Below are 27569 nucleotides of genomic sequence, written 5' to 3'. Positions count from 1 at the left end.
GATGAGGAAACATATCCTAACTTATTCTATTAGGCCACAACCCCTAACACCAAAGCCAAAGCCATCACAAGAAAAGAAAAGTTCATATCCCTTATGAATATAGAGGCAAAAATCCTTAATAAAATACTAGTAAACTGAATCAAGCTGCATATTAAAAGGATTATACAGTATGGACAAGTGGAGTTTATCCCAGGACTGCAAAGGTGGTTCACATACAAAAATCAGTATATGTAGCTACTGACTCTTGGTCTTAAAACCTTGTTTTGTCATGTGTATTTCAACTGTAAACTCCTATTTGTTGGAAGGCTACCAGTGGGAACCTTCTGAGGTTTCTGAAGGAGGTACATGCCTTTGGAAAGAATTTGCATTATTTTCTGGAGACAACTTGAAACATTGCCAGGTGTGGCCCTTTGTAGGGGTCCATCACTCCTCGCTCCAGAGAGTCTTCGTCCAGCTTTCTGTGTGTGGTCTCCATGCTAGGTGCCTGGGCTATAATTTTAAGCAGAAGGAAGGTTTGAGCAGAAGGGGTGTCTGATGGAGATCTGCTCCTGGAAATGATGTTAAACCTGAGACCCTACTGGGCTGCCATAACAACGTCCCACAAACTGGGTGGCTTAAAACAACAGAAATGCCTTCTCACACAGTTCTGGAGTCTGGCTAGAGGTCAACTGCTGTTTTTAACTTCCATCATCCTCTAGGCCTCCATGTCTGAGAATATACCAGCCAACTCTTCAAAAAGGCAAAAGAAATTCTCCAAGTTTTCCTCACTAATGACCTCATGCAGCAGCTGAGTCCGAGGGTCAGCCCTTGCTAAGGACCTCGCTTAGAGACACTGGGACTGGCTCACCCAGGACTCTTGGCAAGAAGATACAAAATGACAAGTTTGGGGATTGAGGCAGACAAGTGAGGGGGTGAGCCACTAAGACCCAGAGGAACAGACAAAGGAGCCCACGAGGCAGCAAGAGCTGGAAGCAGACCTCAGACCTAGGACCGTGGCTTTTCTGCCCAGATGCTGAACTGCAGCAGGGGCCTCCTGTTCCCAAGGCTCTCTGCCGGCAGCTCGTGTGGGGACTTGATCAACCTGGAGGAAAGGAAGTGGGCTGTCTGGTCTGTGCCCTGTGCCCTTCCCAGACCTCAGCCCCTGCTCTGCAGCCCACACCCAGCCAGGGTTCATTGCAGCTCCTTGAGAAGAATCGTGCCACCTAGAGGCCTGACGGCGGAAGTCCGCCTCCTACAAACCGGTCCAGGGCTTGAATTCCAATTCCCGCAGCCGACGTGGGGACCCCTCCCAGGCGGTGCTCGCGTCTGTGGTGGAATCTTCCGTGAGGGGCTGCCTAACCCGAGAGCTACGGGGGCACGCCTGCTGAGCTAGAACAGAAGGAAATTCTTGAACAAGGGCTGGTGCCGAAGGAGAGAGTAGATGAGGAGGATCAGCAAAGAGAGACGGAAAGAGGGAAAGAGGAGACGGGGTGACCATGGACTCTCACCAGACCTCTCATTAAAGGAGTATTTCTTTGAGCCAAAGAACCCTGTGCAAGGTGTGGTGAGCAGATTTTATTTATTTGTCGAGAGAGAGCACAAGCAGGACGGAGAGGCGGAGAGAGAGAGTGGGAGAAGCAGGCTTCCTGCTGAGCAGGGAACCCGATGCGGGGCTCTATCCCCGGACCCTGGGATCATGACCTGAGCCGAAGGCAGATGCTTAATGACTGAGCCACCCAGGTGTCCCTTCATGAATGATTCTAATGCACGTCCTGGATAAGATGGGTTGCTTTACAAGGCTTCCCAGGAGTGGTTTAAGTGTTCCTGCCCTCAAAGACTCCAAGTGGAACTTCAACTAGAAATAGAGACTTACACCTGCTGTCACATCTCACTTGAAGGTTGAGAAAAAGAGGCCCAGAGAAGTCAGCAGCAGCATCCCCAGCTCACACAACGTCCTAGTGTCAAAGCCAGAGCCTCAACTTAGGTCTCTGAATGAATGGGACAGAAGGAAAGCAGCATTTATTGTGGCACAATGATTCCCTCATCAGAGAGATCGAATTTCTAACAATAACGAAAGTTCTGAAGGGGAAAAGGGAGGAAACAAATATGGACATTTTGAAGGAAGAACAGGACTGGGGAAGGTCAGTGAGGGGCAAGGGCAACACCCATTCCCACCCCTTAGCCCCCACCATACCCCCTCCCCCACCTCTGCAGCTATGATGGATTTTCCCAATGAAGGTAAACTTTATCTGGCAGGGTTGCTGGAAGAATGGGAAGGTAACATCTGGTGAGGGATAAAAATGGAAAGTACTATTGGACTTTTTGAGGCTGCTCACTTGAAAGAGGAGAATAAATCATTCCTCCGCCTAGAAAAAAAATCAGTATATGTAATAAATCACACTAATAGAATAAAGCGTGTGTGTGGGATCCCACATGGTCATCTCAATTGATGCAGAAAAAACATTTGGCAATACCCAATACTATCTCATGATAAAAACATTTATCAAACTAGAAATAGAAGAATACTTCCTCAACTTGATAAGAGGTTTCTACAAGATCCTACAACTAACATCATACCTTATGGTGGCCCCTAAGATAAGAAACAAGACAAGAATGTCCACCCTTGCCATTTCATTCAGCAATGTACTAAAAGTTCTAGCCAGGGCATTTAGGCAAGAAAAAGCAATAAAATGCATACACTTTGGAAAGAAAGAAGTAAGAATTTCTCTATTCAGAGAGATACGATCTTATATATAGAAGGCTGTAAAGAATACACACCCCCCCACACACACACACAACTATTAGCAAAGCTGTAGGATACAAGATCAACAAACAAAAATGAGTTGTATTTCTATACCCTTTGCAATGAACAATCCAAAAATGAAATCAGGAAAATAATTCCATTTATACTAGCATCAAAAAGAGTAGAAAATACTTAAGAATAAATTTAGGTGTAAGACTTGTACACTGAGAACTACAAAACATTGTTGAAAGAAATTAAAGAATACCTAAATAATGGAAATTGATGGAAAGATAGTCCCTGCTCATAAATTGGAAGACTTAATATTGTTAAGAAGGCAACATTCCTAAAATTGATCTATTGATTTAGTGAAATATCTATCAAAATTCAAGCATCCTTTTTCACAGAAGTGAAACAAGCTGTTCCTAAAATTCAGATGGAATTACATGGGACCCTGAATAGACAAAACAATCTTGGGGGGAAAAAAATTGGAAGATTCCGACTTCCTAGTTTCAAAATTTAGTACCAAGCTAGAGTAATCAAAATACTATGTTACTGACATAAGGATAGACATATAGAACAATGGAATAGAATTGTGAGTCCAGAAATAAAACCATATGTCTATGGTCAACTAGATTCTTGACAAGGGTGCGAAGACCACATAATGGAGAAAAAAAATAGTCTTATCAAATGATGCCAAGACAACTGGATATCCACATGTAAAAGAATGAAGTGGAACACTTACTTTGCTCATACAAAAATTATCTCAAAATAGATTAATGGCCTAAATATATAAGCTAAAACTATAAAACTCCTAGAAAAAAAAACAGGAGTAAATCTTTACGACTTTTGATTTGGCAATGGTTTCCTAGATATGACACCAACAGCACAAGTAACAACAACAAAAAATTGAAAAATTGTACTTCATCAAAATAAAATCTTGTGCATCAAGGGCACTATCAAGATACCATCAAGAAAGTGAAAAGAGGAGCACCTGGCTGGCTCAGTCAGTACAGCATGTGACTCTCCATCTCGGGCTTGTGAGTTTGAGCCCCACGTTGGGTGTAGAGATTGCTTAAAAATAAAAGCTTAAAAAAAAGAGAGAGAGAGAATGAAAAGAATAGGAAAAAATATTTGCTTGCTATATATGTGATAAGGATGAAGTATCCAGAACATATAAAGAATTCCTACAACTCAAAAACCCAATTCAAAAATTGGCAAAGGATTTGGATAGACATTTCTCCAAAGAAACTATACAAATGGCCAATTTGCACAAAAAAATATGCTCAACATTATTAGTCACTAAGTAAATCCAAATCAAAACCACAATGAGATACTCCACACTGAATGGGGATGGCTAGACTCAAAAAGTCGGTTAATAACAAGTGTTGGTGAAAATGTAGAAAAATCAGAACTCTCATATTTTGCTGGTGGGAATGTAATATGGTGATGTCACTGTGAAAACCGTTTGGTAGCTCCTCAAAAGTTAAGTACAGAATTATCACGGGACCCAGGAATTCCACTCCTAGGTATACACCCAAGAGAACTGAAAACACACATCCACACAAAAACTTGTACATGCATGTTCATAGCATTATTCATAATAGCCCCAAAGTGGAAACAACCCAAATATCCAACAACTGGTGAATGGACAAACAAATTGTGGTATATCCAGATGATGAAATATTATTTATCCATAAAAAAGGCATGAAGTTCTATATGCTACAATATAAATGAACTTTGGAAACATTATGCAAAGTGAAAGAAGCCAGATTCAAAAGGGCACATAATTTATGATTGATTTATATCAAATGTCTATAATGGACAAATCTATAGGGATGGAATGCAGACTGGTGGTTGCCAGGGGTTAGGGTAAAGAGAGAATGGGGAGTGGCATGATAAAAAAGTTCTGGAATTAGTGGTGGTATTTGCACAACCTATTGAATATACTAAAAACCACTGAATTATATACTTTTATTTTTTTAACTATTATTTTTTTAGAGAGAGAGAGAAAGCATGAGCAGGAGGTGGGGAAGAGGCAGAGGGAGAGAGAGAACTTAAGCAGGCTCCATGCCCAGTGCGGAGCCTGACCTGGGGCTCCATATCAGGACCCTGAGATCATGACCTGAGCCAAAATCAAGAGTTGGCCTGAATTGTATACTTTTATATGGCTAAAATGTTTAATTTTATGTTATATGAATTTTCCCTTAATTTAAAAAAATGCATCTTTGAAGAGATGGCAGCATATACCTGGGTAATTGTCCCCAGTTTGGTCTCCTAAGTGTTTCTTGGAAAGAAAGGCCCTAAAATCATTCTGAAATGTGAACAACCAGTCATTCTCAAATGCTTGTGCTCAGGTTCTGGCAGCTTTGACTCAAGCTGAGAGTTAATCGTGTGAAGTGTGAGACTCAGCTGAGCTCATCCATCTTGAGTGAGATGATGTTGGTGCTCCCAGCGACGGATGGGCCAGAGGCCAGGACTAGCTTATTTTTGTTGGCAGATAGTCACCATTTGTGAAGATGACAAGGCAAGAAGTATGCATTACCAACATACTAGAAAGGGTGGTCAGGGCCTTGTAGCTGAGGCTTGTGGAAGTGGGGACTTGTTAGTGGTAGGGCATTCTTAATGAGGCTCTCTCCTTTGCACCTCTTAACATCCTCATTAGTAAGGTACCTAAGCAAGCCATATCAGGGTTTAATGATCATTTGTGTTCCCGGGACTGCAAGCATGAGCTCAAATGTCCGCTTTACGTGCAAAGAACCTCCTAAATCACTGACCATTATTCCCATTTTCCGTTGTATTTGGACAATGCAGCCATGGCAGTTTAATTAGAAGACAGAGTGTCACAGCACTTAAATGACAGGCTTTCATCCACATGTGCTAATCAGCACCAGGCAGTTTATGAGGACAACATCCTGCTTTATTGTTAATTACCTGATTTTATTAACCTTCCGACGCTTGAATTGCTTTTAAAGATTTACCCGTGGCAATTAACTGCAGCAATTTATCTGCAATATTGCGTGTATTTGACTTGAATATGCAATGAGGACCCCTGTTTCAAAGCAGCAGCAGTGAACTACAATCTACGATGAAACAATAGAATGATTCAAGACACACACTGTTAATTTCCAAGGCCTCTTGCTGGCTTATAAATTTTATGATTCCAAAGAATCATAATGACCCGGCATAGAGAAAGCACTCAAAACATGCTTTAAATAGCCTCATCTACCTCAAGGAGGTTCCAACTCTATAGACAGATTTCATTTTTAGTGGATTTGATGTGATGCGTTTGGGAAAGAGACAAGGCAAAGTTTTAACCGAAAGGATTCTTTAAGGGAATTAGCATCTCTAAGAGAGATTCTGCTTAGCAGCTTGTTGCATCCAAGGGTCTCTATTGCTGAGGTCTCTATTGCTCAGGAAATACATCTTTAGGAATTCTGTTTGCCCCCAGGTGGCACAGAATACCCTTCTTTCTATATTGCATATATAGGGTGGTCTTACAAATTAGAAACAAAAGTCTACATAAACACACAAGCATACTCACATATTGGCGTAAATGTCACTTGTTACCAAAACATCAGTTTCAATGGCTACCCAATAATCAGTTGTATGTACTTAACCATAATTTAACCATTTCCTTAATATTGCACATTCAAATTATTTCCAATTTTACTATCACGTAAAATTTTCAATTAACATGCTTCTATCTTCATTCTCTTCTCCAGCTATTTCCTTAGAAATATTTCTATTAGTGGAATTACTGAATTAAAGGGTAGGAAGTTGTGTAAAACATTCATTACAGTTTGACAAATAGACATAAACTTTCTGCAGAGCAATTTACACTCCCGCCCACAGCATACAAAAATATCTCCCCATATTCTCATCAGCACTACCTATTATCTTTAAAAACCTGTAGCTAATTTGGAAAGATGTGATTATTTGTGAAATTTGACATTTTTTCTCATACTATAATTAGCCATTTTATATCCTCTGTGACTTTTCTGAGTTTGTTGCCCATATTCTTTTGTGATGTTCATAATTTTCTTTAATTCTTAATTCTTACATAGTAAGAATTTGCTGGGGCATTTCAATTAAGAATTTTACAGTTACTTTTGGGGCACCGGGGTGGCTCAGGTCATGATCTCAGGATCATGGGGTCAAGCCCCAGGCCGGGCTCCCCACTCAGCAGGGACTCTGCTTGTCCCTCTCCCTCTGCCCCTCCTCCTGTTCATGTTCTCTCTCTCTCAAATAAATAAATAAAATCTTTTTTTAAAAAAATAATTTTACAGTTACTTTCATAAACTGATGAATAGTTTTTTTTTGTCTTCACTAGATTTTCGTTTTAGGGATATGAGTATATCTTGAGTGAATTGGGGAGCTTTCTATCTTTTCTTATGATGCAGAATATACATCCTATGGATCATATTTGTTTTATACAGGTTTGAAGGAATTCAGTTTCAAATTAAGTTTTTACCAGTTTCCTTCAAAATTATCAGTCTACTCAGGTCTTCTTGATCATTTTCAGTTTCCTAGATATTCATCCATTTCATTCAGATTTTCAGTATATTAGCCTTTAGCACACAGCATTGACTTACTCATTTAAATATATTCCTTTTAGGTGTGCCTGGATGGCTCAGTTTCTTAAGCGCTGACTATTGGTTTCCATTCAGGTCATGATCTCAGGGTCTTGAGATTGAGTCCTGAATCAGGTTCCATGCTCAGCAGGCAGTCTGCTTGAGGATTCTCTCCCTTTCCCTTTGCCCCTCCCCCTGCTTACATACTCTCTCTCTCAAATAAATAAATAAATCTTTTAAAAAATTCCTTTTACCTGTATTGATCTCTTTATTAGTCTTAATTTGATATATTTACATTTCCCTTTTGTTGTTTTATCGGATGTCAGATTATTTCATTAATTTAAAAAAATCAGCTCCTAGATTTATTAACTCAATTGTTTTATTATGTTCAAACTAAGTTTATTATTTTCTTGCTCTTGGGTTCCATATATTTACTTTGTTTTCCCTAACTTTTTGAATTGAACTCTTTTTAAATAAAGGAAAATAAACCTATAAAATTTCCTGAGTACAGATTTGACTTTCCTCTATACATTTAATAGATAAGGTTTTCACTTTCAGTATGTTGTAAATAGTCCAATTTTGTAAATTTTTTAATCAAATAATTATGAGCTTTTAATAAAGATCTGGGGTTTTTCTATGATGTATGTTACTAATGCAACTTTAGTGCATTGTGGTATAGGAACTTGGTCTACACAAAGGGAAAAAATAATGATGGTTTTTTGTGACCTAGTGTATGACCAATTTTAATGGCTCAAATTCTCACAATCTTAATAGCTTAGTTGAAAGGTTTTAGCATATGCCTTTTTATTTGTGGGAGGCAGATTCTCAAGTGAAAGAGTACTCTCTTCTCTGAAATTCATCCTCTCTTCTTCAGGTCGATTGATGCCATTCTCCCACCCCTTAGCATCTCTTATTTAGACAACTCAGTAAACTCAAATTTGATGTTGCAGCCTTCCATCAGTAAGGCCAGGAAAATACCCATCTCCTACTTAAAAGTTTTCATGTTTCCCTACTGCATATGAAATTTAGGTCAAACATTTTCTCCATGATATTCATAGCTTTCACAATCTCTCCCCAATGATCTTTCCAGGCTCCTCCCAGTATTCTTCAGCTCACCTGTGCTCCCACCCCCAGTGGGAGTGCCCATCTCTGTGCCCTCACTGCACTGAGCTACAAGCAGTTTCCTGAATTCATGACACTCTTACCTTTACTTATTGATGTAATCTTTACAGTTGTGAATATTTCTCATTCTACGCGATTGCTCTCTGCATCCCAAATTTAGACCAGTGTCTACAGTGGATCTCCTAATGTTCCTAAACCTTTACTCCTCTATCAAATCAGATTTCCAGAGAGCTCCATGCCTGGACTAGCTTCAAGACAACTCTTGTACCTGGTGGAAATGCCCTCACAGACTAGTATCTAGAATGTGAGCTCTAGGAGGAGACAGCCTCAGCAAGAGCCAGGGTGAGAGATGGTCATAAGAAGAATACTCAAACTAACTGAAGGCAACCTTTAAAGTTCCTTTTACAAAACTTACATGCGAATTCTCCCTTGGAGAACAGTACATAGAAAAGCATGGTTATTGACAGCCTGATGTGCTTTCGATTAAATAATGAAAGATATGTAATCCACAAGGTCTCTCTTATTTTGGCTACCCAAAAGCTCAGGATTTTATTGCTTCCTGGTCTAGTTTTAATGATGTGTCAATCAGCTTTGGGACTTAAACTGTTCAAACTTCAGTTTCTTGATCTATAAAATGAAGCTAACTAAAAATAAATAAATAGACAAACAAATAAATAAAATGAAGGTAACTAATACCTACTTTGCAGAGTGGTGTGTACAAAGTCAAGCATGGTGTCTGGCACATTCATTCAACAAATCTCTACTGACTGACTTGTAAGAGACTGAATTCACAAATGGACAAAGGCCAGATCATATATAAAAAATAGAACTCTGACCCACAACCTGTCCAGGAAAGCAACTCCTTTATCTACAATAAACTAGCCAGGAAGCCAGCCTACTACTTCCTACTTGTAGGAAGTCAGACTACTATCTCTCCTAATAATCCAAAAAGCTAAACAATAACATCTATGACAATTGGCCCCAAATGGCTAGGAATTGATTACTGATAGTTTCTCTAATTTTTGCCTCCATTTCCACTTAATATCAACCAGAGAAAGCCATATATGTACTCCTAACCAGTCACATAGGAGGCCCCACTTCTAGTTAGCCTGCTTCCTATTTCCCCATGCCAAGGGCATCCAATCAGAGCATCCCTAAAGCCTTTTGTCTACTGAAGAGCTTTCCCATTCCTCTGCCTGCATTTGAGTCTCTGCCAAAACATAAGTGATGGTGGCTGACTCCTTGTTATAGCAAGCTCAGAATAAATAGCCTCTGTTTATCTCTACATTTCCATGTATAAGTTGCTGTGCTTAGTGCTAGGAATATAATGGTGAACATGGTCCCTGCCCTTCTGGAGTTCACTTTCTAAAAGTAAAGCCAGAAGATCACTTGGCTGACAAATACACAGATGAAGGCAAGCAGAGCCCAGTGAATGGCATGAAGGAAATCAAGAAAGGGATGTAATGGCGAGTAACTGGGTGTCAGAGGTGGTCTGCCTCAGACAGGCAGTTGGAGAAGACAGCTCTGTGTGGAAGAAATCTGAGCTGAAACATGAAGAATGAGAGTGAGCCAGCCACATAGAGAGGGAACATGGAGGATTCGAGGCAGAAGGCTTAGAGAACAGTTCAAGCCCCAAGGTGGGAAACCACTTGGCCAGTTCTAGGCCAGTGAGGCTGTGGTGTATTGGGCAGAAAGAGTGGTATGAAATGAGGTAAATAAGTAATAGTTATGGCAAATAATTATTGTTCTGCTCTAACAATAATGATTGATAGCTTGCTTGATAGTGGTTTTATTATACCTGGGCCTTAAATTATAAGCAGTTTCTAATACTTTTGAGGTGGCCATTACAAAGAAAAGAATGAATAAAGTCATTGATAAGAAATAAATTTAGTAGCTAACATTTATCAAGAGCTTACTATAATGCTTTATATGACTTAAACACTTAATTCTCCGAGTAATCCCATGTAGTAAATACTATTATTCCTTGTTTTTTGCAGATGAGGAAGTGAGACACAGTTGAATAAACCTGGCAGAGCTGACACAGGGAAGAAGTTAAAGGGCAGGATTTGAATCAGGCAGTCTGAATCCAAAGCCGGATCTCTTAGGCAATGCTGTCTCTTCAGGGGGCAGGGCTATTGTAAATCAGTTATTTGATGGTACACACAGGTCCTCCTAGGTTTCTAATAGTTATTATGCTTGCTAGTAGCAGGAAAATTTTGAAATTCATCATCTATAACCTATTATCAAGGATTCACACATCTTTAAATTCTATTTATTATGAAGGATTAGGGCCTAATGGAGCATAAGAAAAATTTCCCTCAGAAGAAAAATAAAGAACTCTAATTAATTAACATTTTAATCATCATTCTCAATTTGCAGAATTTATCCATTATTGAATCTTTATCCATAATTTACTCCACAGATGTTTATGTGGGTCAAAGAATACCCATTCTGCAAATAGTTATGGGTTTGCTCTCCTGGGGAAACTAATAATAGGTGCTATTAGACCCAATGAAGATTGATTTCCTTATTTACATGAATTTGATTGGAGCAAGTAAGCAGGCAAAATAGTCTTGAGCGCTGCTAAAAATATCTTTTAATTGCTCATTTTCCAGGTGGAGTTCTGTGTTAGTGCATAACCTCTTGACTGCCCGAAGCCCACCCAGATCAAAGCCAGGCCATGTCTGCGATCTGCTCACTTACATTCCCATCATGGTTTGGGCAAGAGAGAGGCTTTCCGGCAGCCACAGCGGTGACCGTCTCCAGGATGGAGGACTCCTCAACGTTGCTGCCCGGCGTTCGCTGCAGCACATCCATCAGGTTCGTGATGAAGAAGTTGTTCTGGAGCGCAGCCACCCCCTTCTCGGGCAGGATGGAGGTCTGGCGGCACACGGGGCAGGAGAGGGTGAGACTGTGGGCGGGAATGTAGTTCTGCAGGCACCTGTCGTGGAAGCAGAAGCAGGGGAACTGTCAGCATAGGGGGCTCACAAGCGAGAGCAGGACCACCTCCTTCTGCAGGTAGCACACATGTTCTCTGCACCTGTATGGGCTCCTTTGCAGAAACTCCCTCTGGAGTCTCCTCTCCTAGGAAAATAAGATTTCTGAAACCAAGAGGTAAGGTGTACTCACAACTGATTAGGTGCTGTCAACTGATTAGGCAAGTGATTATGCTCAAGGAAAAGAATAACGTCATTTACTCTGGTGGCGTGCCATGGAGCCTTGCCACGCTTGAGCAGCATCGGCCTCTCCAGGGAGCTTGGAAGAAGTGCAGAATCCTAGGTCCCTACTCCGGGCCTGCTTGAATCAGGTCTCCGGGGAGTTTATATGCACATTAAAAGTTGCGAAGCATTGGTCTAGAATATCCAGTGTCGTGTTCACAGATTTGTGGACCTTTACAATGGGGAGAAACGGGTCAAAGTTTTCTGTTGGTGTTGAAATGTTCTTTACATACAAAAGCATAAGCAGATCTCAGATGTTAAAAACATATCCCGGTGAAAATGTTGTGTTTGAAGCAGGGACAGGACACCCAGAGTCACACCAACATGATCTCTTCTTGCCTCTCCTCAACCGGCAATTAATTTAGTTAATTAATTAATTAATTAGCAAAATGCATTGCTAATCATGACTTAAGTATACGCTGTTTGCTCGATTCAAAGTACTTGCAATAGCCGCAGGAAGTAGGTATTTTAGACACATGAAGGAACACAGGCGGAGGGAAGCGAAGTCGCTTGTTTTCAGAACTTGAGTGGACAAGGGCAGAGCAGGAATTCAAACCCAGGCAACTGGGCACCAGAACCTTCGCTCTACATAACTACTCTGCGTAATGTTTCCCTGTTGCCCCACCAAACGGAATTCGAGAACCTCTGATTCAGCCTCATTCCCCTCATAATGTATAGAAGGAAACTGACACCAAGGAGGTTAATTGACTTTCCTATGTCACAGAGGCAGCTAGAGCTGAGTCAATACCAGAAATGAAACAGCTTTTGCTAAGGTCACGGAGGGCATCTACATCCAGACGACAGACATTTTTCACTCCTATCCTTCTCAGCAGCACTCATCAAATTTGACCACTGCCTCCCAGCCCTCCTCTTTTGAAACTTTATCTTCCCTTGTTTGTGACAGCACACTCACTTGGTTCTCCTGTGTGCTCTATCTTTTCTACTGAGCCATACAGGCTCGGTTGTTGGCACCCTTCTCTCCCAGGGAAATCTTATCCACGTGCATGGCCATAAGCACAACATTCCCACACTTCTATGTCTTCCACAGATGTCTCCTCCGAGCCCCTGATCTCTACACCAACAGCTTTCTTGGCATCTCCTCTTAGATGTCTCATGGGTCCTAAAACTCACCATGTCCAAACCCAAAGCTATGTTCTTCCCCCAAACTGGGTGCTCTTCCCCTCTCAACAAGCAGCACCTCCATCCATTCATCTAGGCAAAGCAGGTACTGGTAGCCATGCTGGAAACAGTAATTTCCTTACAGTCCTTCGTTCTCCACATCCAACCCATCACCAAGGCTGGAAATGCCTAAATACCTTCCAATGTTTCCAGTTCTTGTCGTCTGATTTACACCATCCTTTCCTGGGTTTCTGGAGTAGCTCTATACACTGTCACCCACCCTTAAATCCTCTAACCTTTCTCCATATTGTAGCCAGAGTGACCTCAAAACTCCTTTCACGCATTCCATAGGGACTTGCTGTGATAGGAGCTTGAAAATCTCCACCACCGGCCATTAGATGGAGGAACAGAAGTGGATGGGGCTAGACCCAACCGAGAGGGCTGGAGGCAGACCCAGGACAGCGGGAAGTGTTGCTTGTTACCTGTCAGAGCGAGTAAATGGGAACCAAACTAAGTGCCTGGCTCGGCACTGAGCACAGGGGGATGGGCGGCTCCGCCCCCTCCGACCGAGTGCCTCTCTTGTGCTGTATAGAAAGAGGCCGGCTGCTGTACATCAAATAATGATCTCACCATGTGCGCCCAGGGACAGAGGGCACGTAGCTGGTGTGCGTGTTGTGGCTACACGCATTAAGCGGGGAAGAAAAAATCACTCTCCATTTAGTCATTTTGGAATATGAATTACACAGTACTTACATCAAAGTATAAAATGAGTAAAGTAGAAAGTGCTAGTGCCCTATATACCACCACTAAAACAAACAAAACTCTACACACACCCACACACACACACACACACCCCAAAATAACCCTCTACAGAGCAAACAGACAAAAAAACCACAATGACCAGTAACAAATCCACCTTCTCCCTCTATCCATCACCACCATGTGGTTATTCTGTTGCAACTGAGATCTTCCAAAGCAAATCAAATTTAACAAATGTCTATGAAATTGATGGCAAATGTAATTAGCATTGATCTGAAGTCATTGGAAATACCAATGTCCTATTCTATAACAAGAATTAAAGCATTTTAATTATGTCTATTTAATAATAATAGGCCATGTATTCAAAAAGATGTTATAAAACATAATTATCATATTTATTTTTAAGAAAAAAATACAACCTTACTAGGGAAATATTTAAATTAGACCGCAGATAAACAAATTACTAACAAACTTTATATGCTTAATTGTTTATGTGCTAAGTTAAATAAGAAGGTAAAGATGTATTTTGGTAACTGATTAACTCAATGGAAAAAAACTATCGAAGAAGGATAAAGAAATATGTTTTCATACATAGCGAATTGCATATTCAGGTAACTTATAATTATTTCATACACACAGGTTTTTCTTCATCTGAAACATCCTATGTTCGTTAGTATGTGTCTTCTGAAGTATCTTTGAGAAGAAGCTCTCCCTTTTAACTAACTCCTCAATACACAGGTATTTTACTGATGTGTTCTTTGGGAGGAAATAATAGATTTTTTTTTGAAATAATAGATTTTTAATTGGCCCTCACCAAAGATCCTCTATGAGGGAACTGTGGTCGGCAAAAATTGTTTGACGAAGAACAAAGGGAAAATTTAAAAATTTTAAATCTTTTTTTTAAAGATTTTATTTATTTATTTGACAGAGAGAGAGCACAAGCAGGGAAAGTGGCAGGCAGAGGGAGAGGGAGAAGCAGACTCCCCGCTGAGCAGGGAGCTGGATGCAGGACTCGATCCCAGGACTGAGGGATCACGACCTGAGCCGAAGGCAGTCGCTTAACCAACTGAGCCACCCAGGCGCCCTAAAAATTTTAATCTTAAAATATTTAGTGCTCCATGTCCCGTGGAAATGAATCAGTAGCTACTGGATTGCTTTCTCTCACTTATAATTATTTAAAATAGAGTAAATTATTGGTAACTCATGATTATGTTTCTTGACGTCTATCATAAGCACAAAAGATTCATTGTCTCTCCTAGGTAAAGGAGAATTCTGGAAAGAACCCTTTGGTAGGTTGTAAGAGATCAGTCTGTGAACCTCTCTTCTCTGGGCACAAAGGAGGCTTACCTCTCGCAGAAAGTGTGCAGACAGGGGAGAACCTTGGGATTCTTGTACCGTTCCAGGCATATACTGCAGATCAGAAACTGCTTGTCAATCTGGCGCACCACAGGACTTGGGATGTTGGTGGCTTCACTGGCCATCCTAGACCACTGACATGGGAGGCCGGCTGTGTTTGACCCTGCACGCGGCTGCTGTCAGACAGGAAAGACACATAATAACTGGTAAGTGCAAATCAATCACTGGTTCATTCGCTATAGGCGTGGTGCTGTGAATACAGGTAGAAGTCCATGCCGGTGACCCCGCAATGACCATAACCAACACTCAATGCTGGCAAGGGAATGCAGTGAGATGCCTGTTGATTTTGCAAATCAATAAAATGGTCACATGTTCACCATGCAAACAAAACAAATTAGAAGAAGTGTGTTGTCTAAAGAGGCATGTTTGCCAGGTTTCAAAGCAGTGGCAGCTGAGGGGATAAATACTTATACAGCTCTGCCTGTTCGTTCCTTCATTCATGATTATATTTGACTATATGCCTACAGTCTTATTAAAATATAGTCTATATTAGGGGCGCCTGGGTGGCTCAGTCAGTTAAGCGTCTGCCTTTGGCTCAGGTCATGGTCCCAGGGTCCTGGGATCGAGCCCCGCATCGGGCTCCCTGCTCCGCGGGAAGCCTGCTTCTCCCTCTCCCACTCCCCGTGCTTGTGTTCCCTCTCTCGCTGTGTCTCTCTCTGTCAAATAAATAAGTAAAATTTTAAAATATATATATAGTCTATATTAAATAGAATAGTGTCATTAAGATAAAATACGTTTTCCCAACTATTGCACTTTGGGGATCAAAATGTCACTCCAAAATATGCCATCTTGACATAAGGATTATTTTGAGCTGAAGGCAATTGAGAATCAGCAGACATGGTGCGGACATGATGCAGGGTGGCAGGAGGGGTTGGCAGGCCGGGAGAGGGGTGTGGGCACTCCGCCTCTCCCATCTGCCTAAAAGCAGAGCATAGACTTCCCATTTGTAAAGGAAATCGTCATTTATAAAGGTGCCTCGCTCTCCCATACCAAAAAGAAGAGAATCTTAATCATCACCAGAGATAGCATGGGAGAGGAGTCTGCATAACAAACCTTACTAAGCAACCCTTATGTACCATACATTTCCTGGTCACTTTCCCACAATTTACTGCTCCTAAACCTCCTTTTCCTTTGTCTAGCCACTTCTCCACAATTTGTCATCCTTTGTTGAAATAGTATGTAAGCTCCCAGGTCAAACTGCCTCTTTGGGTTTTCACTTCTTTTCTGTGAAGCCCCCAGGCATGTAAAATTAAAAATATTAAATTAATAAACATCAATAGAATACAGTATATATACTATTTTGGAAAAATAAACTATCAATTAAATGTGTACACCCTTTTCTTCTGATAATCTGTCTTTTGTCAGTTTAATTCATGGGCTTCAGTGATAGAATTTAAGTGTGTAGAGGAAAAGTTTTCCCACCCCTACATACTGTTAACATGCCAGGATGGAATAATTAGAATTTTCTATTAAAATCTTTGTATGTGGCTCAGAGTGTTTTCTTCAGAATTAAAAGTGTATAGATTCCTGGCTAAGATGTATCTGCTGTGGAGCAGGGACAAAAGGCAGATGATTCCTATTATTTTAAGAAATGTCTGTCGGTATTCATGTGTGGGCATCTGAGGGACGGGTGAAATTAATTCAGAGAAGGTTTCAAAATGTGAGGGATCATGCCAGAAAAACAGAATTAGAAGAGGGCAATAGAGAAAAAAGTGGCGGGCCTCTAAGGGAGGCAAAAGTTACAACGTAAAACACAGCTTCATTTACCACCTTGAAGAACATCTGGCTTCTATCCCAAAGAAGTAAACCAAGGTTAAGGTAAAGTTAAAGTTCACTTCCTAATTTTCTAAATACTTTATAAGGTGTCTATGGCCTCCTCAGTTCCCAACAGAAACACTCTTTTGCAAAAAACAAAACCAAAGCAAAACAACCAAAAACCACAAAAAACAAACAGAAAAACCCCGCAGTTGATTTTCAATATGACCCTAGACAGGAAGTAATATTATTCTCATTCCACAGATTTTTGAAAACCGAGGCTCAGTTAAGAAGTTTGCCAGAATGCAAAACCCGTTCCTTCATTCATGACTATATTTGACTGTTCACTCCTTAAACCACCACACCTCCCTTAAAACACACCTTAACTCCCTTAAAAAACACTCCCTTAAAAGACACCTTGTGTTTTAAGAAGGCTGTATGTATGTACGACACAAGCTTGGTTTATATGTAACATTTTAACTTGGTCTGGGATATGTGTTTAAAGCTGGGAAATAGGGGCGCCTGGGTGGCTCAGTTGGTTAAGCGACTGCCTTCGGCTCAGGTCATGATCTTGGAGTCCCGGGATCGAGTCCCACATCGGGCTCCCTGCTCGGCGGGGAGTCTGCTTCTCCCTCTGACCCTCTTCCCTCTCGTGCTATCTCTCATTCTCTCTCTCTCTCTAATAAATAAATTTAAAAAATTAAAAAAAAATAAAGCTGGGAAATACATATTTACAGAATCAACAATTCTACACTTTTTAATGGAAACTCTTTTCAAACATGAATGATAGTTGTTCTTTCTCCCCACCAAATCACCAAATTTTTTAAAAAACATGTCAACTTTTATTAAGAAAATTCTATTTATATGTATTTGAGTATATTTACACACATGACACACCCATTTTCCAACTCTATGTTTCTAGATAAGATCATTAAAGAGCATGATTAATAAACAGATAGAACCTTGTGAAAGCACCTGTTACACAAAAGTGTCACATTCAGATAGAACTCTCTGCATTAGTTAAAACACTGTGTGACGTATCTAATGAGCTGGCATTATCTGCTAACTCTTTCATAGAACGTCTCCCTAAAGAACTAGCATGGAGAATGATATTCATTGATTGGATTAAATGTGGCTCATCTCTCAGGAGCTCAGAATGTTGGCACATCATCTGCTTTTAACCACGTCCCTATGACATCAGAATAGGGAAGGAATGGATTTGTCTCTCTTTAAGATAAGGAAACCAAAGCAGAGGGTTTAAATGACTTGCCCAAGGTCATCGGGTAAAATCAGTGAATCAGAAAGCTCAGATTTCAAGTCTTCTGCCTTATCTGATACCTAACCTTAAACAAGTTTAACACTTTCCAGTATGGTGCGAGTGTGTGTGTGTGTGTGTGTGTGTGTGTGTGTGTGTGTGTGTGTGATAAAAATTATGGGGTGCTCACTTCAGTAGCACTAAAATTGGAATGATACAGATAATTGGCTTGGCCCCTGAACAGAGATGATGAACAAATTCAGGAAGTGTTCCATATTAAAAAAAAAAAATCATATTGAACTTTTCAGTTAAAACCAGTTAAAAATAATTTTAATTTGAATGCTTTTAAAAAGTTTCAAATTGTTATCAAACTAAAATTGGTTTTAGTCTTTTTTTAATCTTAGAATTTTAGGGTTTGGGCAAGGAAAAAAAAACATTTGTTTTAATCAAATGATATACATTAGCTAAATGAAATTTCCTGAGGTGACATTTTTATTTTCAACAGTGAAATAAAAACATTTCATTCTAATTTTCATCCTAATTTTATGATAATTATTGTAGTGAGTGAGAGTAAGTCTTCATTAGTATTGTTAATTTATATGGTAAATTAAGTTTACTCATGAACACTGATTTAAAATCATGACAATATTACAGATTTGTCACAAGTGACTTGTTGAAGACATCTGGATTTGCAGGACTCTCAGAATCAACACAAAAGGTTTCCAACCCCCAAAGATCCCGAAACTAAGACTTTGCCAGGGTAATGATCATTCCCTGAATATAACTGGATACGCACAATAGAAAGACAATTTGACTAGTCCTAAAGGGATAATGTACTGAGGAAAATGGAGGCACAGAATGTGCTAATAAGCACCATGGGAAACTTTCCATCAGTCTGAATATGCCGAAAGGAATACACATAAAATGTATGACAACCTTTCATCAAAGTGTTTGGGCACTACCAGTTTCTGGTCGTTTTGATTAGAAAAGCAATAAATACTTATCTAGATTCTCGGCTGTTCTCCTTTCCCCATCTTGGTTTCTAAAGTGTCAGAGATCCTTCTTACCAGGCCAGCAGAAATAAGCACGTGATAATAAGAGAGATCAGAATACAGAACTACTCTTCTCCTGAAGGTCCACAGAATCAATTTCTGGAGAGGAGCACCCGCAGACATGCGAGGGGTGGGCTTTATCTTTGAAGGAACCTGAATCCTTTTGGATGTAGGAACTAGCATGGCGCATATTGACAAAAGGCCAATGGAAAGGAAATGACAGGGAAGGGAAGGCAAGCAGAACCATTTTTAAACTACAGAAATAGCCCACATTAGTGTGCTATTACATTAACCAGCTCTGAGAGCTCTCACTATGTGGGGAGACTGGCTGAGGTTCCTTGTCAGGGGAAAACCAACAGCAATAGTGCTTACAGAGGGGTTCAGGCCTCCTCTTAATAGCAACTTCTCAACTGGACCGTTCTGTTCAAAACTGACACTTGCCCCCTCACCCCCTGCCATCCCCTAGTACTTGCCATCTCCCGTCCTTGCTCTATGCCTCTCTATAGCACCGGTCACTTTGCGATATATGTGTTTCTGTTGCACATTGTCTCCTCCCCACCTCTCCAGGATGTTAAGATTCACGAAGGCAGGGATTTCTGTCTGACTGCTCACTGCAGGAGTCCCAGCACCTAGAACTGCGCCTGGTACATAATAAACACTCATTCTTTCTTTGAAGGAACTGAACAAGTATCACATGGGAATGGACTCAGTCCCAGTAGCAAAAAAGAGTGGCATGGGTTGACTTACACAATAAAGAGCATGGCCGTCACCAGTCATGTGAATGTTTTCATTTGACATCAGACATTACCTGCCTTCCCGCATGATTATCTAATCTCTAGCAAGATAAGCTATCAGCCAGAGGGTAAATATTCAGGGATATACTTTAACACACTCAAAAGTGCAGAAAAGAAATTGAGAACCGCTGAGGACACATCTTGCAGACATACAAAGTCTAAGAAGGTTGACACACAGATTCCTCATTAGTGGGGGTATGCCAACTCAATGGCTTTTGAGGATAACAAAAATGCAATGAGCATGGAACAGAATCCTGGGGCATAGAAAAACCCCATCCCAGTATTTCTTGCCTCGCGTCATCACTGGTATTTTTCCTGGCTCACATCCTCAAATCTCCTAGAACTTGGTGGAAACTACAACCAACTGGAAAAGTAAAACTTGAGAGGAGGAGAGGAAACAAAAAGAAAATGCCCGTGTCCAAAATTCTAGGGTTGAGACCACAATTCCCACCCCAGATTACACCATTTAAATCAGAAAATGATCCCAACGTTTTATTGCTGACACCAGAGAGAGGAAGAGGAGGAAGGGAGGGTGGAAGACCAATGACAAACTGAAAGCCCTCTTCTTGAGAAGGGGAGAGAGTTGCTGACAACTTGTTGGCTGGGCTAGGAAACACAGTTGGGAAACAGGTCAAGATTCCTTTAGAAAATAAAATTTTAACATGGGATATGTGGGTAGGAGGCAGCATATTTGATTATATACCATCATAAAGGCACTAGATTCCATTTCTGTTTAGTTTTATGGCATTCTTGGGTTACTGCTTCTCTTCATTGCCACTCAGCTGGCTTTATTTATTAGCAATGTTGCATTTTTGCTGTTCTTGGACCAATGACGGTGGTGCAGACATGCTAAAAGCAGCTTCCCAAGAAGTTAAAAATCTTCTGGTAGATTTATAGAAAGAAATTCTCAAACCATTAGGATTGTCTGTAACACAATGTACTATCTTTTACCCGCCAGGACAGGTGGTACCTAGAGCTCGAGGCACAGGTGAAAACATGCTTAAAGACACAAGGTATTTTTAGTTTTGAAAATTTATGAGCATATTCTTATTCACCTGCAACTGAATTTGCATTGTTACAGAGGACTTGACTAGAAGAAAGAAAAGAGGACAATCTTCAGTGAAATTAAAACAGGGTGACCTATTTCTAGTTAAGTCAAGCCTCTATCCCAAATGGGCCATTTTGTAAATTAGAAGGCCAGATGCAGTATCTGTTCCGACAGTATGGGCATGAACGCGTGTGTTTGGGGGAGAGTGGGTGTATATTCAGGAGGCCATCCACTTTAACTTCTGTCTTCAGGCAAGGATGTGCCCAAGTTGTCCAAGGGTTCCTCTTATCTCCAGGGTTGGATGTATGACAGCTTCCCAGGTTGTTGGGTTTTACCATATGGAAGCTGATTTATGCCAAGCCCCCAACTTGTCTTTAGGAGATTTATACCTATTTCCTCTACCACTTAGTATAGATAACTGTTAGCCATTGCCTTCTTCATAGAAGTCCTTACCTTTTACAACAGAATTAAGTCAGTTCTGAAGATCTGCCTTGGGTTTTCTAAGTTGCAGAAGGCTGGGTCTGTGTGATGGAGTGTTAAGGGGTCAGGCTGACTGACATTCATCTTACAGTGCCCTGGGGCAGTCAAGATGGTGGGGTCTCTCCCCCCATCCATCATCTTGCCAAGTCTCCTCCTTTGCTCTCCTTTGGGACTACAAGGAGGCTACATATTCTGGGACCACAGAAGAGGCAGAAGACGGCCAAGGCCCTAAGCTCTGGGAGTTGGGCGAGGTTAGCAAGAAGGGGGAAGAGAAATTTATTCTATTTCAGAATCTCACAAGGCATAGGCCCACACAACAGCAAACCCCTTTTTGCCCCCGGTGGATAGGAAGTGCATTAGTTAATTCTGTTGTTGATTAGAATAAATGTTTACCATAATATGTTTTCAAGAAGAAGACTAAAAAGCACTTAATGGAGGAATGGAGGTGCTTGAGAACATCAAGGCAGACAGAGGGTAAGATAAAAGAGAGCAGAAAAAATAGCATGCAGATAGTAATGAAGCTTCCTTCCACGGTGCAGTCTGAATAATTACACCGGGCTCGTTTTTTCCTCAGTATCTGGTTTAATCTAAACCTCCAAATTCGAGCAGGAAACCTGATCTGTTAATTTCAGATAACCTGCGCAATAATAACATCCAGAGAACTCTAACAGCCAACACCATTATAGAACAAATTCTATTCTGACACTAAAACCCTTACATAAGTGATAAAGGGCACAGATGGCATCAGATGTTTAAAAAAAAAAGTAATCACAGGTGTGTGCAAATTATAATTATGCCACAATTAGAAGTAATTCAGTCACATTTTTAAAGAAAAAAAACTATGAGAGTAAATAATTTGGCAGCAAATTTTTTAAAGTTTGAAAGTATTTCTCTTCAATAATACATACAAATGTTTCATTAAAGTCTTAGTTTTAATCGAGAGATAAGGAAAAAAAAGCACAAGGGAGTCTTAAAAATTAAACCGAGGTCAAATTTTTTTAAACTGCTACATATTTATAATTTCTTCAACTTAAAGATAGATAAGAGAAAGTCATAAGTTTGGAGAAATTAATGCCTCCAGATATCCAAATGAAGGACATTTTCAATTCTTAGTAAGACAAAGAATGAATATTTTTACTTATTTCACAAGCAACAAAATCCACTAAGCTTTTATCATATAAGTAAAAAAAAAATAAGACATCTCAGGATTATAATATTAAGTATGGTGAAAAATATGTATAGATTTTATTCTCCATTTTTAAAAATATATGGAACATATATCATGCATCCGTACTTCTTGAAACAGGCACATTCTATCAGAGAACATTTGTACTTTCAGTCCTATTGTAACCTTTCCAATGCAAATCACTTGGGTCTTTCTGGGAGAAAACTGGAAAGAAATACTTAGAAGTTTAGGAAAGGCCACTACTCATGTCTCTGTAACAAAAAGCTGCTTTCTCATACCACAGCATGCATGAAACTTCTCGTTGTGTGCTTGCTTGGGAGGGGCATGCATTATTTAACATTACAGCGGGTTAGGAACAGTGCTGCTAAAGCATCTGCCTGAAAATAATGAAAGGCAGCAGATAATAGGTTCACACTAAGCAGAACTGAATCCTAATACTTAAGAAATCATTTTAAGAATCTGGACAAACAATGCCTCTCCTTACATATACTAATCTAAAAAATAAAGAAATAAACAAAAACCTCTAACAATTTATTCACCAGAAATAAAACCACAATAATTCGATCTAAGCCAAAGAAACAAACTAATAATTTTTAAAATGTTTCATTCTGAATCTAGGTCTCCTCCTTAAAGCAATGACATTGAATCTATCTTAAGACAGAAATATCATTTTACCTTTTGGTTCAGAAATCCACTTATTAACATTCAGTATTTAGCTTAAAATAAATAGCCTTTCTACTTGCTTTCCTAGCCTCCCAAAATAAGGAATAATGACAGGGTGGGGCACACTAGTAGAGAAAGCTGTCAGAAAAATCGTATCCACTGTTTCAGGAAGCAAACCTAAGGTCCAACCCAAGGATTTTTTTTTTCTTCTGTGTAAAGCTACCATTGAACTCCACCCAGATTTGAGTGTACTTCAGAAGCAGGGGAAAATGTCAAAAAACAAAAACAAATTATCTTCTGCATATTTGCTGATCATCAATGGCATTCAGAATTCAGAGGGTCGAGTCATGCATTATGAATGAATGGGTTTCCAATGGTAACTGGGAACCGTAGAGCTCAGCCCCGGGGTTCTCAGACGGAGGACCGGGTGGGGGAAGGGTCGAATCGCACATTCTCCTCCACCCTAGGGTATGGAGGAAGGAATCCTGCAACTCAAATATTTCATCCCCATCTTCCCACCCAACGAAGACACGCTGGGCGGGGGGGGGGGGGGGGATGGATCTTCTTTTTAAAATAAACTGAATACACATTAAAATGGAAGACAAGTAAAAACAAAAATCTAGTCAGATCACATTAGGAACTTGAGAAGAAAATCTTGCATGACTCTCCCTATTCTTAATTTGGTGCCTTTGTTTAAGCAAAGAGTGGGTCTCCCTCTATCTGATAGTTACAGAGCATGCAGCATCACCAAGAAAGAAGGGCGGAAAAAAATAAAAAGAAATCAAGAAAAAGAAAAGAAGAAGAAGAAAAAAAACCAGAATAGAGAGAGCAGGAGAAATCAGTTATCCACCTGGCATAATACTCAGCAATCGCAACATTTAGGACCTACCCATTTCTGCAGACAGACTAATCAACGAGGCAAAGAATTAAATCCTCCCAAGCCTGTCGCTGCAGCTCCGCGGTAATCCAAAAGAACAATGCATATTCTGCTAAACTCCCAAGTTTGGAAGCACCATGCAAAGAGACTGGTTAAAATTCCCTACCATGCAGTGCAGCCATCATCAGAAGCCCAGCATATCTTCTGCTCTATGTAGTGATGTGCCAGTTCCTGCACAGAACAGAGGAGAAGAAAAATGGAGGAAAAGAGAGAAGGCTCAGGAAAGTCGGCAGGAATGTTTCTGGGTCATTAACAAGTGGGAGACCACTTTCGGTATTCAAACGAATCAATCTTTATCTTACAGGACATCTTTTTCTCACTCAGCGTCTGTTGAAAAGACTGCAGCAAACCAAGCAAGGGATTGTGGGATAGGGATGCAGCAGCGAGCTGCAATGAGATTCGCGGGTGGCTTGCTTTCCGCTCTGAGTCAGCAGTCAGCTGTTTCCACGCTCCCTTGCTGGGCCGCCGAGGTCCATCACCGAGAATGTGGCTGCACGATTAACCCCGGGAGAGGCACCGGCGCGCGTCTGCCGGCGCCACGCTGCAAGGACAGGCGCCGAGCTACAAATCAAAGAGGGTGTGTTGATAAGCAAAAGGGGCATGCGGTGAGAACGGATTCTAGAAGGAAAAGGAAGTATATGATACCTCAGTTCAAATTCAGAGGTGTGATTTGGGTGTGTGCGAACACACGCTTATTTCCCTAAGTTAGGAAAAAGATACCTGTTTCCTTTAGGCTTTTAAGTAGCCTGAAACACAAATGTAAATTTATAGAAATGCCCAACAGCCCAGTTAAGCATCTACTATCGTTTTCCCTCTTGGTATGTACCCAGAAATGGGTCTATAAAATAGAGTTTCTCAAAGTCGAATAATGCAAATGGCATTCCTCTGCTCTTTGTGGTTCTAATCATTTGACAAAAATCATGCAGTACATTCATTTGCTTCACGGGGTGAACAGAACCCGTTGTTTCTCTGATGATGGGAAAGTTTTTCAGTTAAGGGTTGAGAAACGACAAACCTGACATACATACATAACTTGATTTCCTAGCAGGTGACTGAACTTATTTTTAAAAGGTTTTAATAACATAAAAATGATAAAGTAGCCATATAAAAACAATTAGATCCTCATATTACAAATAATACTTTAGAAATTACAAAGCTTACATATCAGAATGGAACTTAACAATCGCTCCCTTTTCTACAGGAATGGAGGCAGGGAACCATATAGTATTCTATACGTTGGTTAGTTACTAGTTTAAAAGTGGACACTAAACATTTTATTTAATAATAAAATTGTTGGGGCATCTGGGTGGCTCAGTCAGTTAAGCGTCTGCGTTGGGCTCAGGTCATGATCCCAGGGTCCTGGGTAGAGCCTCGTGTAGGGCTCCCTGCTCAGCGGGAAGTCTGCTTCTCCTTCTCCCTCTGCCCCTCCCCCTGTTTGTGCTCTCTCAAATAAATAAAATCTTTAAAAAAATAATAATAATAAAATTGTTAATTCTCATATTTGATTACAGTAATATTCATCACATTCTTTCCATGCAGTCAGGCATTGCATTGAGCCCTATGATGGGGCACTCAGCTCTGCAGAGCAGTTATGATTATCTTTGGAGGAGTGGGTCATAAAGAATCCAGTGAAATCAACAGACCCAGGACATGCCAATTTTGCTATTTCAGGTGGTACCCAGTTCTCAAAAGCCCAGGTTAACATCCTGTTTTAGAAGTTTTGTTTTGTGGGGCACCTGGGTGGCTCAGTCAGTTAAGAGTCTGACTCTGATTTTGGCTCAGGTCATGATCTCAGAGTTGTGGGCTGGAGCCCCATATCGGGCTCCCTGCTCAGTGGGGAGTCTGCTTGAGATTCTTTCCCTCTGCCCCTCCCCCCACTCGTGTGTGTGCGCACGTGCGTTCTCTCTCTCTAATAAATAAATCTTTAAAAAAGTTTTGTTTTTTAACAATTTTACTGAGATATAATTCACATACCATACAATTCACCCATTTAAACTGTACAAATCAATGGCTTTTAGTATATTCACTGATGCAGGCAACCATCACCACAGCCAGCTTTAGAACGTTTTCAACATCTCAAAAAGGAACTCTGTGCCCTTTAGCTATCACCTCTACCTTCCCAGCCCCACAGTCTTAAGCAACCACTAATCTACTCTGTCTCTGTAGTCCCCTCTATAGATTCTGGACATGAATGGAATCATATAAAATGTGGTCTTAGGTGTCCAGCTTTTTCCACTTAGCATAATGTTTTCAATGTTCATCCATATTGTAGCATGTATCAGTATTTTGTTCCCTCTTATGGTTGAAAATATTCCATTGTATGGATATAGCATGTTTTGTTTATCCATCTACCAGCTGATGGTCACTTGGGTTGTTTCCACTTTTTGGCTATTATGAATAATGCTGCTATAAACATTCCTGTACAGGTGTTGGGTGGACATATGTACTGTTGTAAAAGTTGACAATTTAATTAGCACTGACTCCTCAAACCACAAGCAGGCTACCCACCCTCCATTTGACCACGTCCTCTTCCTAAGACAGCCCATCACAAAGGAGTCTGACCTGTATGATGGGGGTCCTTCTTCTTCCCAGTTGTGCTGTGGCTGGTCCTTTCTGAAGCCAAATTCACTGAATGCTGACCTCTCCCCCAGAACAACCTCCTGGCCTCTCTCCTTCTCTTCCTCCACTTAACCCACACTCTGGGGCACGCAACTGGAGTGAGTCTCTGTTCTCAGAAGATGGTGGGAAAGTGGGAAAAATCCTTGGTCTTGTTGCTGGGCTTGTATTCACAGAAGGTTCACATACTCCTTCGATCATTCATTCCAATGAGTACTTATTGAATGTCCAGTGTGTGCCAGGCACTGAGCAGGCATTGAGGATCTCAGCCCTCAGGAAGGTTGAAATCTGGTGCGGAACACTGATTAGTAAGTAGGCAATTGCTACATGGAGTGGTAAGTGCTTTGACAGGAAGAAGAAGTGGAGGTTCTGGGAGCCCACAGGAGGGACACGCTGCAGCAGGGAGGTGTGGGGTGCATTTCAGGCATAGAGCACAGCACTGGCAAATGCTTGGAGGCAAGAGATGGCTCACAGGGATTGAGAGCAGTAGTTCAGTGTGGCTAGAGCCTTAGGTGAAGGTAGAATAAATGGGGGTCATATGTGTTTCTGATCTTTTATCTGGAATCGGGAATATCTCTTTCTTGGAAAAAGCATTATATAGGACAGTGGGTTCCAAATTTCTTCATCACTATGGCTTCACTACTGTGTGGGTAAATGGGTTTGGAGGGCTCAGTCTGCAACCTAACAAACATTACATTGTTGATTATAGGAAAACGCAGCCTCGTTTTTAGTGCACGTCTTGGCGGAGGAATACAATCATTTATAACCCGGGCCTTGGGTTACCACGGGATGTGCTAGGAGGACACAGCATTTTCTCCTTGGCACTCCCTGGCAAAGGTGGATGGTGGTGGTAGTG

The 27569-nt window shown here is 40.8% G+C and overlaps 1 protein-coding gene across 8 annotated transcripts in view; it reads right to left on the bottom strand.

Annotated features, from left to right (window-relative positions):
* Positions 1–27569, bottom strand: part of TRIM2 (tripartite motif containing 2) — a 162678-nt gene that overhangs the window by 39019 nt on the left and 96090 nt on the right. For 3 of the 8 annotated variants that reach the window (XM_027597796.2, XM_027597792.2, XM_027597800.2), the window contains exons 2-3: positions 14859–15043; positions 11119–11356 (exon numbers count right to left, since the gene is read on the bottom strand). In XM_027597796.2, the coding sequence (XP_027453597.1) occupies positions 11119–11356; positions 14859–14992 (372 nt within the window). In that variant the 5' untranslated portion in view covers positions 14993–15043. Of the gene's footprint in view, positions 1–11118; positions 11357–14858; positions 15044–24049; positions 24174–24203; positions 24456–27569 lie in introns of those variants that run through there. The other 5 variants (XM_027597794.2, XM_027597795.2, XM_027597793.2 and 2 more) reach the window with 5 other exon arrangements.

Source organism: Zalophus californianus, chromosome 2 (assembly GCF_009762305.2).
Source record: "Zalophus californianus isolate mZalCal1 chromosome 2, mZalCal1.pri.v2, whole genome shotgun sequence".
Lineage (NCBI taxonomy): Eukaryota > Metazoa > Chordata > Mammalia > Carnivora > Otariidae > Zalophus > Zalophus californianus.
The sequence above is the reverse complement of the archived record's forward strand: the minus strand, read 5'-3'. Positions and strand labels throughout refer to the sequence as shown.